Raw genomic sequence first — 19,141 nt, forward strand, 5'->3', positions numbered from 1 at the left:
ATGGAAACAATACTGTGAGAACTTTGTAAATGGTCATAAAGTAATGGTTGCGAAACTGATACAATTTCATCTTTTTAATTTTACCAGACTAACCGTTTCGCTGATCTAATAAAAATCTGGTACAGAATCCAGACACACATATAGAGAAGGTACTTCCGTGAGGTCCACATTTTCTAATCTCGCGGTAGATATCGTGGGCGTAATCCTCGGTTAGACGGTCTGCTAAGACGTTGATGAAGAACCAAGCTCTGTGTTCTGGAGCATGATTTAAAAGGGTGTGCTGATTTCCCTTGGGGCACGTGATAAGGAGAGCTGATGACAGTGGAAGCAAACTGCCCCAACAGGAAAGTTTTACAGCCAAGACGTCTCTAACGAAACAATGGGGCCACTTTTTTTCTCTCTCCAATGCAAGTATATGTACACTTTTTGAGAAGAACGGATTTTTGCAAAGTTGAAGTTAAAAAATATGCTGCTTATATTAAACATTTCGTTCGTTTCCATGATTCGTTCATAAAGAGAAACAGCAGTGTAGTTAACATATAACTTTTCGTCTGCAAACTTATTTTCTGACAGCAGATTTCAAGCTTCAGTGTATATTGTGTTCTAGCGTATGTTGTGTTCTAGTGTATCTTGTGTTTTAGAATATTTTTTGTTCTAGAATATGTGGTGTTCTAGTGTATGATGATTTAGCCGAGTGCAGAGAAGTTGAAGCCTCTTCACACGCTTATTCCGAGAAAGTTACGGGAAGCGGGAGAACGAATATAGCTTGTAAGAAGAAAGCACGAAATAATGCAAAGCCGTATTTTATCTAAGACTCCATTCACCAAACCTATGGTGTACACGAAAGCTTGCGAATAAGAAAATAAAAAAAAATATGCTATTCTTAGCATGGCGGCAGCTACAGATGCCTTGCTGCTGTACGAGTCGATGGACGATGACCTGGTGACATAGAAAACGCATTTTCTTTCGTTAACCGAGGCGATGTGTGCGTGTGTGCGTGCGTGCGTGTGTGTGTGTGTGTGAGAGAGAGAGATTCACTGGCTAAAATATATCTTGTCAGGGTATCTTTCTCGAGACGCAGATCTAGCCTTATGAACCAATCCGCCAAGGTATTGTGCGTAGGTCACACGGGTCAGCATTTCACTTTACGATCAATCAAAAGAAACTAGTTCTCTTTTCGTGCTCTTCGAGAACTAAAACATCCCATTGTGCAGAGAGAGAGAGAGAGAGAGCTGTCTGCAATCAGATACCATCCTCTAAAGAAAGAAGAACTCAAATTTATTGTTTTAAACAAGACAAAGTATATCGGTTTCACGACTTATCAAAGAAATATAATCATGCCCTCGAGTCTTGGTATTATGTCTCATTTGCCTAATGTTAATCTTGACTGTAACATGGACTGGAGGCAGAACAGAAACGTGAAATGCATTGTGGACCGACACACAATTCTAGTACTTTGGTGGATACCTTATTGTCATGTCCGTATTGATTCCAGTGAGAAGCTACACAGCCCACCAGTGAGAAACCACGTTCCATTACACTCGTGTTAAAGCTCCTCCTTCCACCCGAGTAGGTCCTTTGCATCAGTTTGGACGCGCAAAATGCCCTGAAGACTTGTCCAGACTACAACTGGTCCAAGTTGTTGTCTAGACTCTTTCTCATTATAGGGACTTGCATCATGTAATCTCAAAGTGATATATGCTAGCTCCATTGCGTTTAAAAGACGCAATACATGCTCCCAATTTTTATTTATAACTTTTTGAAGGGTAAAGGTGAGGAAGTTGCTGACCATCCCAGACACACTTTTGTACTCCCTTGGCAATAGGGCCTTGCTAATTTTAGGGCTTTCTTTGTTCACATATTTTTTGAAAATTGAATTCCACAATGTGCATTGTCATTTACACAAATGGAAAGTGTTCATGATAAGGTAAAAGGTAAAGGTCATCCCCTGGCATTTTCAGGTGGTAGGGGATTTGGGTGAGGTGAGATCTCACTTTTTTTGGTACACCAACCCATATCCTGTCACTCGCAGACTTACTTCCCCAACCCTCTATGGAGTCAGGTACCCATTCTCGCAAGCTGGGTCGACGGGAAGAGTGTGTGTGTTGGGGGGCAATTTGCTGGACTAATCGGGCATTGAACCAGCGCGCTCTTCGTTCAGACGCTAGCACTCTAACCACTTGGCTACCTAGTAAGGACTAATACACTAAACGCTCATTTGTTCCACAGAAATGGATAAAAATTTTCCCAGTCGGCGTAAATACTTTAGAAGTGTGAAAAAGGAAGAAATTTAAGAATGCTGGAAATGTTTAATGGATTATTTACTAACCTTTTGCGCACCGATTTATTTTATTCAGAGAATTATTACAGTGATATGATATCGACCTACTCAATCAAGATCGTATCAATCGCTCTACACAAAATTTCATGCAGCTCAAGGGACTGTATTTCATGTAGGAGCTCTTCGGTAATCCTAGACGAGCACCTGACTAGAAATCAAGAATTCATGCATATTTAAGAAAATCATGTGGCATCAGTCACTAGACATTTCTCTCTAGATCGTTCTAAGGGAATCTTACATTTTATGGCAAAAGCCTCATTTCTTCCTTGCCTTCCTTTTTTTTACAAGGGACGCAATCAATATCCATGCATGAAGATCAGGTCACACTTGTCTCAGCCGACTTGTGGGTGTTGTAAAATACCCGTGCTCTTTCTGTTTAAGTATGCAAGCCGGAAAGCTAGAACCACCTGCGTTAATGAACCTGATTTTTATCACCCTTTCTACGTGCAATTACTCTACATTTGTTACAGGCTCAAAGATGAGCAGCATGATAAAAATGTGATTCACTCTATTCTTATGTCTGTGCTGTTTGTGAATGTGTCTGCGCATAGAAGGCATGGTTTCTATACTGTGCTTCTTTTTTCATCATTAAGAATATGCTCGTCTTGTATCTGCTTACAAATGAAGATGAACTATTTATTATTTTTTATGTAATTAAAATGCCTTGAATGTCTCCTAATCCTGTTTTTTCGAATGAATACGTTATAGTAAAACTGAGTAAACACTGTACTTACCTGAGCTTACATTAATAATGTTGTAACATTACACGTTTCTCCCAGAAAAAACAACTTACCAAGGTTTCTGTGTGCTCTTCGCATCTGCTTTTTCGTATGGACGTGGCTCGTTCTTTCAGCTTTTTAGCCTTGCGCTTGGCTCGCGCGCCCCAGTACGTGTAGTTGACGGCGGCGTACTCCAGGAGAGCCGCAAAGACGAAAACAAAGCACATGACGAGGTAAATGTCGATGGCTTTTATGTAGGAGATGCGTGGCAAGGACGATCGAACACCGTTGCTGATTGTTGTCATCGTCAACACAGTTGTAATTCCTGTAAAATTAAGTTTATTACAAGCAAGAGGTGACAGCACAGTGTCTGTCTCTGACTTTCTTTCTCTTTCGTCCGTCTGTTTTCTGTCTAAACTTCTCATTTTATATTTATATATTTTATATATTTTCTGTTGTATGTATTACTTTTTTCTGTCTCATTTTCTTGTTCTATCCACCCTTTACTCATGGATCGTGTAACTGACTTCCAAGAAAGACAAAAATGTATGCCTTGAAATGCATATTAGCTTTACAAACGACAGAAGGTGCAGATAGTGATGCAATGTCAAAATAAGATAACAAAATGTCGGTGTTCAGCGGACCGTGTCCTCCACACTGCAGGGCTGCGTCAACACACACAATCCCGCCCAACACGAATTAGGTGAGGGGACATCACTCTGATCCACCAGCACAACGAGAACAGGCTGCCCTGGGTTCAGATCTCGTCTCGGATACGCTGTTCTTTCGTTGAACATTTTTTACAGGGCTGCTTGGCTTAATAAGTTGCTGACGGCGTTAAACATAATGAAGAAACTTTATGCCTGGATCAACATCGACTGTGCAGCCTATAGGCAAGCTCCAGGGTAGGGATAAAAACTTACTTCTGGAATAAAAGAAGATATACAGTTGAGAGAAGGAATATCCATTGCTACCTGAAAGCGTCCGCACATTACACCAGTTCGGAAAAGTGAAACAACTCACCCATAAACTAGAATGGTGGGACATTGTTGAACTAGTGGAGTACAGATGACCAGAATTTGTAGAGACAACAGCTGCCGAGAACCATAAACTCAGTGGGATGGATGCCAGACACGAGTATTGCGTGGGTTTCATCGTAAATCAGGAAGTGGTCAGAGCTGTTGTCAGCTGTACACTCATATCCAGTTCACTGATCTTCATTCGCATCTGTGCCAGGGTTCACAATGTCACACTATCATCCAAGTATATGCTCAGACTTTCACTCACGAAGAATTTAACCAGCTAGACAAGATTACAAAGGTAGTAATAAAATGACATCATCGATATACTCGGTGACTGGAACGCAGAAGTAGGTCCAGACGCCTGGCAGGGATGGACAGGAGCGGTGGGTAAATTTGGACTTATTCGAAACCAGACTCCTAGAGTTTGCGCAGTCATCGACTCTCATTAGCCAAGACACTTCATCCTCACACTTTGCAATCGCCAAACGAATTGGTCCACAACGAAATCGACTTCATGCTGCTGCCTATACGCTTCAAATTCAGCATCTACAAGATCAATACTAGAACATATCCAGGCGCTGACATAGGCATTGATACGACCTGATCTTAACGAGCCTGGAGTTGAAACTGAGAGTGAAACGCTACTGAAACATCATCAGACTCCTCTATAATTTAGTGAAGCTGTAAGAACCAAACGCTGTGAAAATCAAGACCAAAAGTTGGAAGTAAATTCACTGCATTGAAATTGGAACTGCACAACATCTGAGTGAAGACAGGTGCTAATATCTTTGAAAATAATAAAGCTTCGTTTGCTGCGCAAAATGTTAGTAGTTGGCTTTTTATTCATAACTGCCACCGAGGTGCATTTTGTCATGTATAGGAGAAATTGAGCTCCCATCCTCTCCTTCTGTCGCTTCCTAACAGTCCTGATAAGTCACGTGCTCATCTGCTTGTTGAAGTAAGGTCCAAAACCTCTAGTCAAGTGCAATGGGCCCTCCATGGCCGTGTAGTATGGTCACTCAACTTTAGAACAGTTTTCGATTCACATTTTGTTGCTGTAGACACGGTAGACCATTTACAGTTTACTTCCTCTGTGTTGACTGAATTTTTTAGTTTTCCTTTTTAAACTTGGTAAATTTATGTACGGAAACAATTTTGAGGTGTATATATATATATCCGCATGGCAAAGTTTTCATAAAAGATGATAGAGACATGCATAAAATCAACAAAGCTATTCTGCAGCACCGAGCTGAAACCGTAATCCGAACAAAGTTGGAACTTTCGTGAATTCATCCAAAGATATGGCGCACGTTAAACTGTCCTGTGATGGAGAAATTTAAATTAATTGAGCAGCAGATCGAAAAAAAAACATAGCTGGAAAACAGGCGACTTCATTTTCGAGTCCAGCTTTTACAACTTAAAGCGTCGTTGTAGAAGAGGTGCACTCACAGAAATAATGTTTCTTTCATGCCTAGCGAACTTTTTTGCAGCTTTTGTGCTGATTGACTCACGCACTTGCACGACAGTCCCAGTCACAAGGTAATGACGATGTGTGCAATTAAGCTAAGGTCACGTGCAGAGAAAACACGCACGTGCAGTCTTTGTGCTGCTGACAATCAGCTTAGACCTGTCAAGCTGTTTTCTGGAAATCATTATTGTCAAGCTGTATAATTTTCCAGACTGGAACTGTTGTGATAGCGACGTCACTGTATGTTTGCATATCTGTATGTAATACAAAAACCATTGTCAGAAAATAAAATCTCCCAGATCAGTTGAAGGAAACAGCTGCTAGCAGAATATGGTCAACGTTTCATATTATTAGTATTTTATCATTTATTTTCTGCTCACTTCATTATCACTTTCACTTATAACTGCAAGTAAGAAAAAATACATGGCTGAAAGAAGACTGCTTGATAAGAAACCTTATTTCAGCCACCATTTCCTTATATGTTACAGTGAGAAAAAAGTAAATCTTTTGCCAAGTTAGAATCATGTTCCCTTGCAGGCAGCGAACATCGCATTTTGCCCTTTCGTCTTCGCTCTCCAGGGCTTCTTTGACAGGACCACGCTGATGTTCTCTCTCTCTCGTCGTTGTCACTTTCTCTTTCTAAAATCAATACTCAAATATGTTGTGAATAGCCTTCTCCTCAAGGCATGGCATTTTCCCTCGGTCGTATATCCCAGCTCTGTGGTCATAACATTTTCCAGAAAATCTTCTCTTTAGAAAGAGTGATGTAAATATTATGATTACTTCTTTCACTTTTTTAAAATAAAAGATAATTCCTTATACGCAAGATAATGGCACACACACGGGCGCGAGCGCACAAATACACATACACATATAAATCACAAAAAAATCTGTAAAAGAAGAATTTTAACAAAAGTTAGTGTTGTAATACAAAAAAAGGACCGAAAACAGTTTAAAACAATCGAGTCTATCAACAGAGGACCAACGATTTTTTCAAAGAAACATATCGGGAATGGTGTGACTACGATACGATACGGTCTATACAGAAAATCCGCTTAAAACGCGGCAAGTCTGCTATACAGTGAATTGAATAAAAGAATGTGAAAGAAACGAGGAAGAACAAATTCTCAGAAATCCTGAGACAGCCGTAAGTTTAAGCCAAGCTGGCGATCCGACAATCGCTTATTGAAAAGTTCTGGGACATCGCCGAGCCTTCTGGCACTTGACTGAGGCCAAGAGGAAAATCTCAACGGCCGAAGGTAGAACTAAATGGCTTTACTGACACTACATGTCAGCATTAAATCTGTTTAATAAGGCAGACCCTACGTTAAGGCAGCTTCAACATTTCCGAAATGTGGAGATGATGTGTTTGCGGAGTAAACTCCGAAGAAGATTGCCTGCACACTTGACAGTGTTCCAGTTTAGGGTGGAGGAATTGATAAAGTGTCCACGGTTCAAAGTGCACGACTCTTAATTCCAGGCCCAGTGCATCTGCAATATTTTGTCGAAGAGAAGAGGCGCTTTCATGGCCTGAAAATTGGATTTTGAATGGTGCGGGTGGAACGAACTTCCTGTTGTGATACAACACAGGAAGCGAATGAAAAATATTCCAGGAACAAATAAGCATTCGAAAGGAAAAGGGGAGAACTGTTTAATAAGTTCTTTCCTCTGACAATAGTTCTTTTCATATTGCGAGTGTTATCCAGGATATGACCTCTGGGTTATGAAAGGTTTTTGTGCTGTAGATCTTTATCACATAAAGAATGTATTTTTTTAAAGTCACTAATAATTTTATCAACGTACGATTTATATAGGTTTATAAAGTCTTATAATACTCAGTAACCTTTGACATTTGGCTAAAAAGTATCATACATCATGCAAATTAAATGTAGCAAGATATTGGTAACTGATTAGAGACCTACCAAGCGCCACGCGTGCGGATGTAGCTTCATGGTTAATCCAAAATGAGACCCATGAAAGCATAACGATAAGAATGGAAGGCAAGTAGGTCTGAAAGATGAAATATCCAATGTTTCGCTGGAGCTTAAAGGTGAGGGATAGTCTTTGGTAGTCACCTGCAACAACAAGAATTCCACATATATATTTGCTTAATTGCAAGCAAAGTACAATTAAGTGTGAAGCATATGATGACAAATGTTAAAATACAGCAAGAAATGCAAGTTTCGTGTCATAATATGAGAGAACTGAACCAGGATGCCTTACCCGTTAAAAGCTGTTCTATTTTATTCTTTGTTTCGTAGTCAGATACAGAAAACTGGGGCAAAGAGACATCATCCACTCCAGTTACTGCATCTCTGTCGTTCAGCCAGTAGAGAACTATGTCATCCATGGTATAGCCATCTGCAACAGTGCAGAAGTATGTCATCCGTGGTATATTCATCTAAGACAAAACAGAAGGCTGGATGGCTATATGATGTGATTAAACGACAGATCGATTGAGTAGCCAATTGATTAATTGACTGATAGAAGACTGTACGATCCAGCACTCGCTGAAATTTGCATCCTTGGATAATGTTTATCATTTTCCACACGAACAATATATAAAATATTTTTGTTACAGTCTCTCTGCTCTATAATGATAACATATTGCATGGATGGCTTATGGCTGCGATGCTCTCACCGCCTGTTGCCTTGACAACGTAAGCATATATTATCCATGCAGTTCGTGTTGTCATGGTTTTTCTGTGGATCATGATGTTTATAGGCTTGTGTCTAGAGAACGAAAGGGACGTTATTTGCCCAGAGTTTGGGAATTATGCATCTGGTGCTAAGCTCAGTTCCTTTGAAATTATCTGCAAACACCAGCAGACATCTAATATGTATAAAAGAGACGCGCTTTGAGTTCTAAAATACTTGGTTTGTATGCTCAGTATCTGTGTAAGTGTGCGTGCGTACGTGTGTGTGAATATGCATGCAGGAAAACGTCCAGACGTGCGTTTTAATGTTATATGATCTGTGAACCCTGTACCCTTGTTCCAAAAGGCTTCATTTTTTTCTCCTGTCAGTATTTCTATTAGCCATAAACAGCTTCTAAAAAATAAATGGAAGCATAATAGACGCAGATAAAATCTACAGCCTCCAAAGACGTTTATTACAGATATCCTCAGCGATGTAGGAACTAGAATACTTTTCCAAAGCAAGACCTGTGATGAGATGTAGTCTGAAATGAACAAAACCTTGTAATAAACTATAAAAATTGATATTTTAAAGACATTTCCCAATTAAAGTGCGCGAATGAAAGTCACAATGATTATGAGACTAGAAAGTATTTTTACATACCAACTATTTATATAGCCGCTTTATGATAATCACTCCCATCAGTGTGTATTGCATGCTAATAGGGAAATAATTTTTTCCAGATGTAGACCCCGGGCTTAAGGACAAATAAGAATAAGGAAAAGTCTGCCACTAAGTAGTCTGTGTGAACATGAGATAATGCTACAAGTGCATCCCTCTTATATTTGCCTTATGAATAGACTTATGAAAAGTAAACAGAGGAGAAGAAAGGTTATTTTTAACCCTCTTGTATTGTTATGTATTTTATAGTCTTATGCTGTGCAGGTAAAGGGAAAGCTGGCTTATTCCAGGACGCGAATATAACCAACAAATTGTCTTATTTTTAATGCCTTGCTCTCACATTCAAGAGCTTCAGCACGCGCGGTATTTCGACCATTGAGCATAAATGAAAACAAGCGACGAAGCGAGGCCATAAGCTCACCCATGAACGCGCGCGCACTAACGCACATGCGACACAATGGCATGAACGCGTAAGCACGCGGACACAGAGAGACAGACGAACGAACAAGCAGGTAGTAACAGGCGCAGACAGGCTGAGAATTTAAATGCTCGCAAGCGTCGGGGTAGGCTTTTCAAGTAGCTAGAACGCGCACGACTTCTTGAATGCGTTACCATAGCAGCCACCGACTGCTTGTAAGCTGCTTCTTGGACTAATTCTTACACTGAGCGATGACAATGCGCAAGGAACTGACAGTCGCCAGTGCTTTCCCTGATACTTTCTGTGCCGAAAATCACTGCAGACTTCACAGGCTCATTACAAATCTGTTGCTGTGTGATCGATACATGTCAGGAGAACGAATGCGGGCACCAGCTGTTTCCTAACTACGGCTGATGGCCTCTCACGCCACCTCACGCAAGAGAACGTGGTCTCTGGGAGATGCTTCCACTGAGATTTTTACAGCACGTCTGAAGACTTAAGAAGTGTTGGGCAAGAAAAGAGGTAGGCGGGGCTAGATAACTAGCAAGTACAAAGAAAATACACTGAACGAGATCGATGCAGAGTTCATTGAGGTAGAATGATAAAGTTTTATTTTCGAAAAATGTTTGATGCCGACCAAATACTGACTGACTGATGCCATTATGAACGCGATTTACCGTGAGATGCCTTCAACTCGGGGATTTATCTTTACCAAAAAATAATTCACGCTGAGGCTAAAACTGAACCTATGACATAAGTGTTTTATTTTGGGGATAATTTGTCTATCCATGCTGTTTGATGCATGGGATTTTGCTGCAGTACAAGCTATAAATATAAATGTACATTTATTTTACGTAGCTTGTGGGAAAAGTATGCGTGGTTGCAATTAACTGAAATAGAGTTAAGGATAAATAAAGAAAATATACATTAAAAAATCGAAATGGATTTATGTTCTTACTTCAAGATAAGAAAAGGATAAGATACAACTTTTTTTAATTCCAGAGGGCAATTAGAGGCAGCCATATATGGAAACACATCAACAAAACATAATGCCCCAACATATTTGTATCCTCTGCTTACATAGGAGCTACAGTCTTTCGGACAAAGCAATGTTCAAAAGTCGCACGGCCAAAACAACAAAAGATATCCTCAGATTGTTGGTTTTCAATGCAAATACACAGAATCAACTTCCTGATTGAAAGTTGAAAAAAATTCTCTTGACAGGATATGCCTGTCATCACGAAGAAATTTAGACACTTCCAGAAGTTTCTGCCTGTTATATAGAGTCTGAAGAAACGTCTGGGCTGTCCCATTGAGTTTGGAGCAGGTGAATACAGTACGATGTAGGCTGCTCTTGTCCTTCGATGATAAACTGTTGTAAAAATAGATAAGTGAGAAGGACAACTCGCTCTCGCTTTCTATGTGGGATCTATGAAAGAGCTGTAGAAATCTCTGGGAGACAGAGAAAGACTTTAGCTTCCGGAGAAAAAAAAGAGGCGCTGCTCAGCCTTTTTCATGACAGCTTGACAGCGGTCTCCATCGAAGATGGTGCCCAGGTGTTTAAAAGTAGGGACAATTTTCACATCCTTGTCATGGATGCCACTTACGGGGAAATTAGAGACAGTCCTTAGGTCTTAAATTAAGTTCTAGGAAAGTGTGAGCGCACCAGACAATAAATTCAGTCAAGGCTACACTATGGGTATCTATTGGCCCGTGAAGAAGAAAAAGCAGTGCATTGTGTCATCGAAAACAACAAAATTCTAACCCTCGTGGTTACTTCTGAAGCTGCTTAGATATATATATATAAATAAGTGCCATTGACAAATACTCGTTGCTGCATGTCAACCAAAACATGGATGTTCCATGACAATAGCTGGTGGTCAACAGAATACTCGTCGAGGAGTCTTCCAGCTAGGATATCTGGCTGTATGGTGTTTAAAGCCTATGAGAAGTTAGCAAACAACTTGTGGATTCTCCAGGTGTTTTTCACAGAACATGAAAGATAAACAGTTTGGCATCATTAACACTTCTTTTGGACTGATATGCAAATTGCAGGGGGTCAAGATAATTGTTAGTGTCATTTAGAAGAAGTGCTTTGATGATTGGTTTCAATACTTTCATGACGAACGATGCTAAGGCCACTGGTCTAAAGTCATTGAGATGCAGAGCCGAAAAGTATTGTTCTGCCGCAATACCACCTTGCTTGTCTTTATTAATACATTGATAAAATAATTAAGCACAAGGGTATTAAGTAACTTTGCTGTCTATCATTAATATCTACATGAGTTTTTTTGCGTACTCATACTTCCAGAAAGAACAAAATGAAGAGAATAAGAGTTGTAAGGCTGGCGTCAAACAAACGGTTAGGAATCCCTCGTTTGTCGAACTCGCATTGGTTTGTTGTTTGCCCTTTGGTAAAGCTTTATGGGTGCGCTTAGACAGGGCTGACAACTTGTTATATCCTAGTGCAAATTCCCACGAAAGATCAATGGAAAAGTGATTGGGGGGTAATGAGAGGGTATGTACTTTGTTGAAATTTATCTCCCCTTTTATAAGATTTAGAGCACAACCTGAGCCAAAAATAAGCGATCTACCCACCGCCATAGCTGGGTCAAACCTGCTTCGATTCGGTGATCGAGGGGTTTGGAGGAAAGGGAACGTCAGATTTGTCATGGATGCCTTGACGCGCAGAGCAGGCAAGTCCCGTTTCAATCATCTTAAATGCCTGGTTTTTTCAACTTTGCCCTTTACAAATCTCACAATGTGTCAAGCCATTTTGTTCTGTATTTTAGTAAAACATTTAAATGCCTTTATACAGCATGATAAACCTCGAATGAATAAGTCATCGTGACAAATTTAGCTTTTTTCTCTTAAGAATTTAGTTGGTAAGAAACAGAGACAATAAATTATGCCAAAACAGACTGATAGCGTGACAACATACAACTTCTCTATGAAAGACACTTTAGTGTGGTGAGAGATTACGAATAAGTGTTATAATGCCAAAACATTGTTTACTATCACTACTTAATTTATCTACAAATTTCATTATACCATCGAACGTAAAAACGTTCATCCCAAACAAGTGGAAAAACTGAAGAAAAAAAATACTGACAATTGAATTTAGCAGCTAAAAATGCATTTTTCACGCGTGTCTGTGGGAAATAAGCGACTATTATATAATTATCTTATTATACCTTTGAGCAAGTGAGTGAGCGAAAAATTAACGACCCGGGATATTGATATTCATACGTTATACAACCGAATTCACTGAGTACTATTATCTCCAATATTTTTCGTCACATATTTATATAACATTAGAAATATCATATTTATTAAAGAATTTTATTCTAAAAATACAATTTTTTTCATAGTTTAATAAACTTTGTTCTGACAACAGAAATGACAATCCAATTTAATAATTGAAATTTTGGTAGGTGACAAGTTCTTAGACATCATCCCCCTTAGCCTATTTTTTCTTAGAATATTTCATTATGTACAAATATATCTAGAGGCATCCTTTAACAGCTTGGTTATTAACATTTATGTACCGGGCTCTGAATGATGCGTCTTCGGAATTCCTGCAGCAGCCTAGACTATCTCAGGTTATAGTTGAAGCATTCGCACATAAGAATTTACACTGCTTTGTGCTTGCCAGAACTAGTACACAGAAGGTAAGGCGTTAGCATTTTGCTTGCGAAAGAAAGGGCGACTTAAAAAAATCTCTCTCAGTGTCTGATTGCTCTCTGTTTATACAAGTTTCCACTTTTTTTTTCAAAACCAACAGTGGCGAAACCATGAGAAGGCACCCTAAATTATGGGATTGTTGTTTTGCAATCTAAAGAAACCCTGACACAACAATGAGATAGTCGACGCATAGCAATTTCTCATTCTTTCAATGAGAGGACAAGGCAGCTTGTAGTTTTTTTTTTCAACGAAGTCCTTTCCATTTCTTTTTTCAGCAGTTGCCTTTTCCATTACAAAAATCATTATTAGGGATTTGAGTAGTATATATATAAACGTGCTTTATTTTCTAGAATCATCTTGGTTTATTTATGCTGGTTTAGGTCTATTAATTTGAAGTAATAGCAGGCGCTAGTACTACAGTATTTAATGAAACAATAACACAGTAACAGTAAAAAGAGAAATGAATGAAGTTGTAAAAATAAAATCAGAAGGAAAAAATACAAGACCGCTGGAACAGAAAGAGAGATAGTATATATATAGTTCTCCGCCAACTTTTTTTCCTCTGTATGTTCACGCTCACTTCTATGGCAAACCAGCTAGGTCATGCACATCATTTGTGATAGTCACTGCTCGTCTGGTAGTGTTTCAGCAGTTCAGCCAGTCAGGTCAGGGGAGGTTGTAAAGGCCAGAGAAACAAAGCAGCAATCTTGATGTCAGTGCGAGCTCGATTAGAATTATTGCGGTTGTGACAGAACTAGGGCAATGCCTTCGGCTTGAGGAAGACACAATCATAAAACTGTTTCCTTCTTACAGAAGTTTGAAATAGTTTGACGTAGGTTTGTTTCTAGCCTTTACTAGACAACATATAAATTTATATATATATATACTTCTCAAGTTAAAGGTTGATATAAATATCAGCTCTGTGTGTCGGGGGTTGGGGAAGTGGTGGTCATGTCTCAATCACTCTAAATTTGCAAATGAACAGATGCAACCAAACGCACGTTCTTTTTTTCTTTTTATTTCACTAATGGCGTTCGCATCATCGCTTTTCAATTGCTTCATTTGTATTCATCTTAGATTAAGCAGTTTTCATTCAGTACGACGAGAAATGTCTTTATATCGTCTGCATTTCTCTCTCGTTCACTATGTGCTCAGCGGGAGCGTTTGAGACATGTTTCACGAGTTAGTCAATTGTTTAAGCAATCGCTTACACTAATGCGAGAAGGAGCATGCCTATACGGCCAGGGGCAAAGCTGAATACATTCCCATAAACATGGGCAAGTGCGTGGGGCGGGTGTTTGCCTGCACTCCATTTAAATAAGCTGCACTCATTTCTCTTATAGTCCATGCTCGATTCCCCACCCACACACCACCCACCCCCGAAACGGTGTAGCGTTATCTTTAGCAAAAGCGTAAATACAAACACATCGATTTCTTCCCCACATGCGAGAATTCTGTTTCTTTCCTTTTTATTTTTTTTTTTGGGGGGGGGGAGGGGGGAGTAGGGAAAGGGGAATCGAGGAAAGGCAAGTCAACATGCATTAGGGAGGACAACAGCAAGGCGTTGTACGTCGTTTCTTACAAGACTTTTTGGTTAGTAGTCCATGCTTTAGAACACATTTCTTAGAACACATTTCTTAGAACACATTTCGTCGAGTGTCACTAAAGATGACTTTAAATTAGACACACGTTCTTTTTCGCGTGACCATGCGGTGACTGGCATTGTTTACAAGACAGCTACATAAAAATTATGCATTCACACGTATGACAGGACATGTCCTAAAAAGATTATTTAGGCAGAACATGTTGTCTTCTCTATTTACCAAAAGAATTATTGGCGATAGGATTTTGAAGAAGTAAGACCATTCGATAAGCCTTTCGAATAGACGATGATGACTGTTTTCCCACGGGATATTGGGGACCACATCTCAAAGTGTCTGTATTAAAAATTCAAAATCTACACTGAAGGAGTCAACTTGGACACATAAGCCAGAGAACAAATATAGCTAACTGATCAGTTTCTGCTATCTTTATTCAGGTTGAGATGTTAACATCACTAGTAGTCAGCTTGAGGGCTTCGGAGATGATCCCTTTTGTTTGGGTAGCCAGTCTTCATAATTCTCGGCCTGTCTGTAAACTTCCTAACGACCGCTTATGAATGTAATATAGTACATCACTAAGCATTACTATGCATACATATATACATATATACATATATGTATCCTTAAAAAAAACCACAAATGTGTGCATAAAAACGCACAAAATGCGTTCACGCACACTAATTCACTCACCCACTCTCTCTTACACACGTGCACATCTCACACTCACTCACGACTTCATACCTATACACGCTCGTTGTCTGCAAAGTCAGACCCACTCTGCTAAAAGCAAAACTATAGTCTCCAAGAACGCGAACAGATGTTGTACTTAGCAAAAGAGGAGACACAATTTACCCAAGCATAGATAATATTTGCATCACACACCGTGAGACACTATATACGAAACAGGGAGCTCCTGGCTTTGTAAGTCCTTCAGAAAACTTATCAAAACATCTCGGCAAGACCTGGAGGGACACGAATGAAAAGTGTTCGGATATTAATAAAACTTTTCGCCTCCCTTTCTCCTTCCATCATTCTCACCTTATCGCTATTTCCCTCTCTCCTTTATATTTCTTGTACTCTTTGTGTCCTAAATACTCACAGACGCCCACACACACACACGAGTGAGAAATTGTGTATCTAGTGGGGCAAAAGGGATGATCCAGTGATGGAATCTTACGATCGATAATATCTTCTTAAAGTACACAAATGAACCCTTAAAACTGATCAATAGACATGTCATTCTTTGGCAAATTAATAAAATGCCATCAACGGGCAACTACCCATACTGAGAATTTTGTTTATACACGACTGCTTCGCTACGAATATCTAAAAAAAAAAAAATCTGGTGGGCGCTTTACCTTCTCCCCACCCCCAAAAATGTGGCCTAGTGTTGTTCTTTTTGTTGTTCGTGCTACACCAGGTTCTCTTACACGTGATGGTAGCTTAATCATATGGTTTTAGAGAATTCGGGTTCTATCTGTGGTCTTCGCAACATCTCAAGCGAAAGGTTGGCAGCTTGGGAACGGTTTGACATTGATTTTATTTCGCATTCCATGATTGCTCCAGTGAGTCAGATTCCGTTAAAATCTGCTGCGTGAAACTGCGGCACTGTTTCTCAGGCTGTGTCGGGGGAGGAAGAGGGGAAAAGCGGATGTTTTGGGTGGGTGGGGGATGATGGTGATGGCGAGGCACAGACGTTATACAACGAGAATGGAAACTGAGACAAGTGAAGAATAGTCTCAAATGGGAGAATTGTAGGAGAAAAAATATAATTTGTGGAAAGAGACAAAATAAGAATGTCACAAGAAAGAGAAAGAGAAGGGAGGAAACTGAAAAGCCAATGAAATGCGACCGTGAACATTGTCTTTGATTCCTTTGTTATTTCCTCGGATGGCGAGCAACAGTCGTGACAATTACTTTGCTAGATGATATGATCACCAATGATAATAAATTATACATTTTTACCTGTATCAGTGAGTGGCTTGAATAAATACAGTCGAGATTTACACGAGTGTTTAGATAATCGCGTCACGTTATTATGAGTTTGACTGTCAGTTTGATAAGTTTACGAAAACAGGGCAGAGGCAGAAATGGCTGAGTATTACAAATCTTGCACAGTAAAAGCTGAAACCCACCGCACTAATTTCGAAGCTGTTACTAGTACGTTTGAAGAGCTTTTCATTTTATTTGTTATTTTCGAAAGAACACTTACCAATCAGCATGTAAGATTACGAAAAAAAAGAAGATGAAAGAAAAAACAGGAAGAAAGAGCATGTAGGACATTAAGTGCATGCGCAACATTTTAAACGAGGCACTAGTTCTTATAGATGAACTCCTAAGGTTGGTGTTAAGTTGCGATTTGTGAACAATATGCTGGTATTCGTCACATTAAAAATTCTTTACAAAAATATATAAGAAACATTTACAGTTTGTATTTTAACGGTACTGAAATCAGAGAGGATGTGAATGTGTGAGTTAATGAGTGTGTGCTTATGTGTTTGTGTGTCTGCCCGTGTGCGTGCTTGTGTGTGTGTGTGTGTGTTTAAATAAAGTTTCCGCCGGAAATTAAATGAAAATATTTGTTACTAGAAGTGTACTAACGTATTTGGATACTTTTTGTACATTACTTGTATTGATTTATACAATAAATATATTTTTATACAATGTACTAATGACTCTTGCCGAGGTTTATTATATAAGATTTTACAGTCATAGAAATATCGATATTATAGAACTAGGTTGCTTTACATCATGTTAGTTTATGAGTGCACAAAAACTGAATAAGCACATACTTACAGCTCTCTATTTCGACCGTGCATTCTTGGTGGTCAAGTGGGTAATTATGTAAGTCCATCATACAGGCAAGCGTGGTCGTAAATCTGGCAATACAGAAAATGTCAACATCAGGTCTCTTTATTTCTGAGCCAATATCTAGCTACTATTTAAGGGGAACTTCTCGATTTAACTAAATATGCAGCTAAGAGAAAACTGCATCCTTGATGGTAGAGTGGACCTATAAAGCTAAAGCAAGATGGTATATTAAACAGAGGGGTATGTGTACGTACAGATGCATAGGCGCTAGAAGACTTGAACAGGTGAGCAAGAAAAGAAATGGAAGCATAACAAAGGGACGAAGAGAGAAATGGTTTTTTATATATACACACAGAGTAAGCGATGCAGAAAATGGGGAAAAAAAAGATCTGGACATAAAATGGATGGGAAGATACGAAGATAAAAATCTCTCATATTTTGTTTGTTTGCCTCAGTGGATGCATGTCTGATTTTTTATGTACATTAAGCTGTAATTTTTTCTCGATCGTGTATGCAAGTTCCAACTTTCTATTTTTATTTGTTGGCTGGTATTGGAAATATTATTAATTATTTTTCCTGTAAACACTAACATTGAAGGTGAGGAAGCAATCCATTACCGGGTAAAAATCTGAATCCGTATCCTCCTAGCTAAAAATGCTCTTACCTCATTCCATAAACGAGTGAACCATTGGCATAGAGACGAACCATTTTATTAACTTCTGTGACGTCATGAAGGAACGAGCTTTTGTCATTGGCCAGAAAGGTATCAGGAACCCAAATTCTTTCAGCGAAGTCATAGGTCAAGGTCATGCTCTCATTTTCATTCTCTGAAAATTCAAGCCGCTCATCTCGCCAGTACTGATTTAGGTACATCGTGATGGTGTAGTCCTGTCAGACAAACAACAGTTATAAGGGTAAGAAAGCGAGGATCTAATGAAGAATAAAAATAAAACGTAATAATAGAAAAAATAAGCCTCATATAGAGGTTTTAATAATCACGTAAAGACAATCTACATATAAATATAAGCTTAATTCACAGAATTTAACTTTCTTTTTAAACGAATAGTCGAAATATATACTTAGTAAGAAGAAGGAAAGAATTAAAGAGGTACATTTTTAATTAAATATAATCGTAGACTCGCGGCTCTCAACTGGTAATAAATTACTTATAAGACATTATGTCCACCATAAATCAGTAAAATAGTAATAGCATATCAAGACAAATGTTAATTATTTAAGTGATCATATACGTTGAATAACATTATTTAGTTCAGGAGTAATGTGTATAATTCTTCTACACCCATTTTCCTAATTTGTCTAATGTTCAGTTTATGAATGTATGATTTTTAAGGACTCAAAAAAGTACAAAAACTCCAAGTCATTTAAGATCAACGATTAAGCTTCATATGAATACGATGTAAGATAAAAAAAAAAACGATCTGATGACTATGGGAGAGCATTTGACTTTTAAGATATTTTTGGCTCACAAGGAAATATTCTAAAAGTTACAACAGGATTGTCATTCAACCGTATCGTAATCTTCTCCATTGTGATATTTAGCCCAAAAAAACTGTCGCAATGCTGAATCTCGAAAATTAATTTTGTTTCTACTTTCTTTCTCTTTTTCAAGAACAAACATATCTACTAGAGTAAAAAATGTTCTCGGACTTTTGCAGTCTTGAAATCGTGCACACCAATTTACAGAAAAGGCATTAGCCGTTGCAAAAAATTAAAAACCGTAAGAACGTTTTAAAATACG

The 19,141-nt window shown here is 38.8% G+C and overlaps 1 protein-coding gene across 1 annotated transcript in view; it reads right to left on the reverse strand.

Annotated features, from left to right (window-relative positions):
- LOC112560694 (gamma-aminobutyric acid receptor subunit beta-like) overlaps positions 1-19,141 on the reverse strand; it is a 59,277-nt gene that overhangs the window by 9,965 nt on the left and 30,171 nt on the right. The window contains exons 4-8 of the mRNA XM_025232710.1: positions 18,047-18,270; positions 17,368-17,450; positions 7,774-7,911; positions 7,473-7,625; positions 3,135-3,385 (exon numbers count right to left, since the gene is read on the reverse strand). Of these exons, the coding sequence (XP_025088495.1) occupies positions 3,135-3,385; positions 7,473-7,625; positions 7,774-7,911; positions 17,368-17,450; positions 18,047-18,270 (849 nt within the window). The remainder of the gene's footprint in view (positions 1-3,134; positions 3,386-7,472; positions 7,626-7,773; positions 7,912-17,367; positions 17,451-18,046; positions 18,271-19,141) is intronic.

The sequence above is a fragment of the Pomacea canaliculata genome, linkage group LG3 (assembly GCF_003073045.1).
Source record: "Pomacea canaliculata isolate SZHN2017 linkage group LG3, ASM307304v1, whole genome shotgun sequence".
Classification (NCBI taxonomy): domain Eukaryota; kingdom Metazoa; phylum Mollusca; class Gastropoda; order Architaenioglossa; family Ampullariidae; genus Pomacea; species Pomacea canaliculata.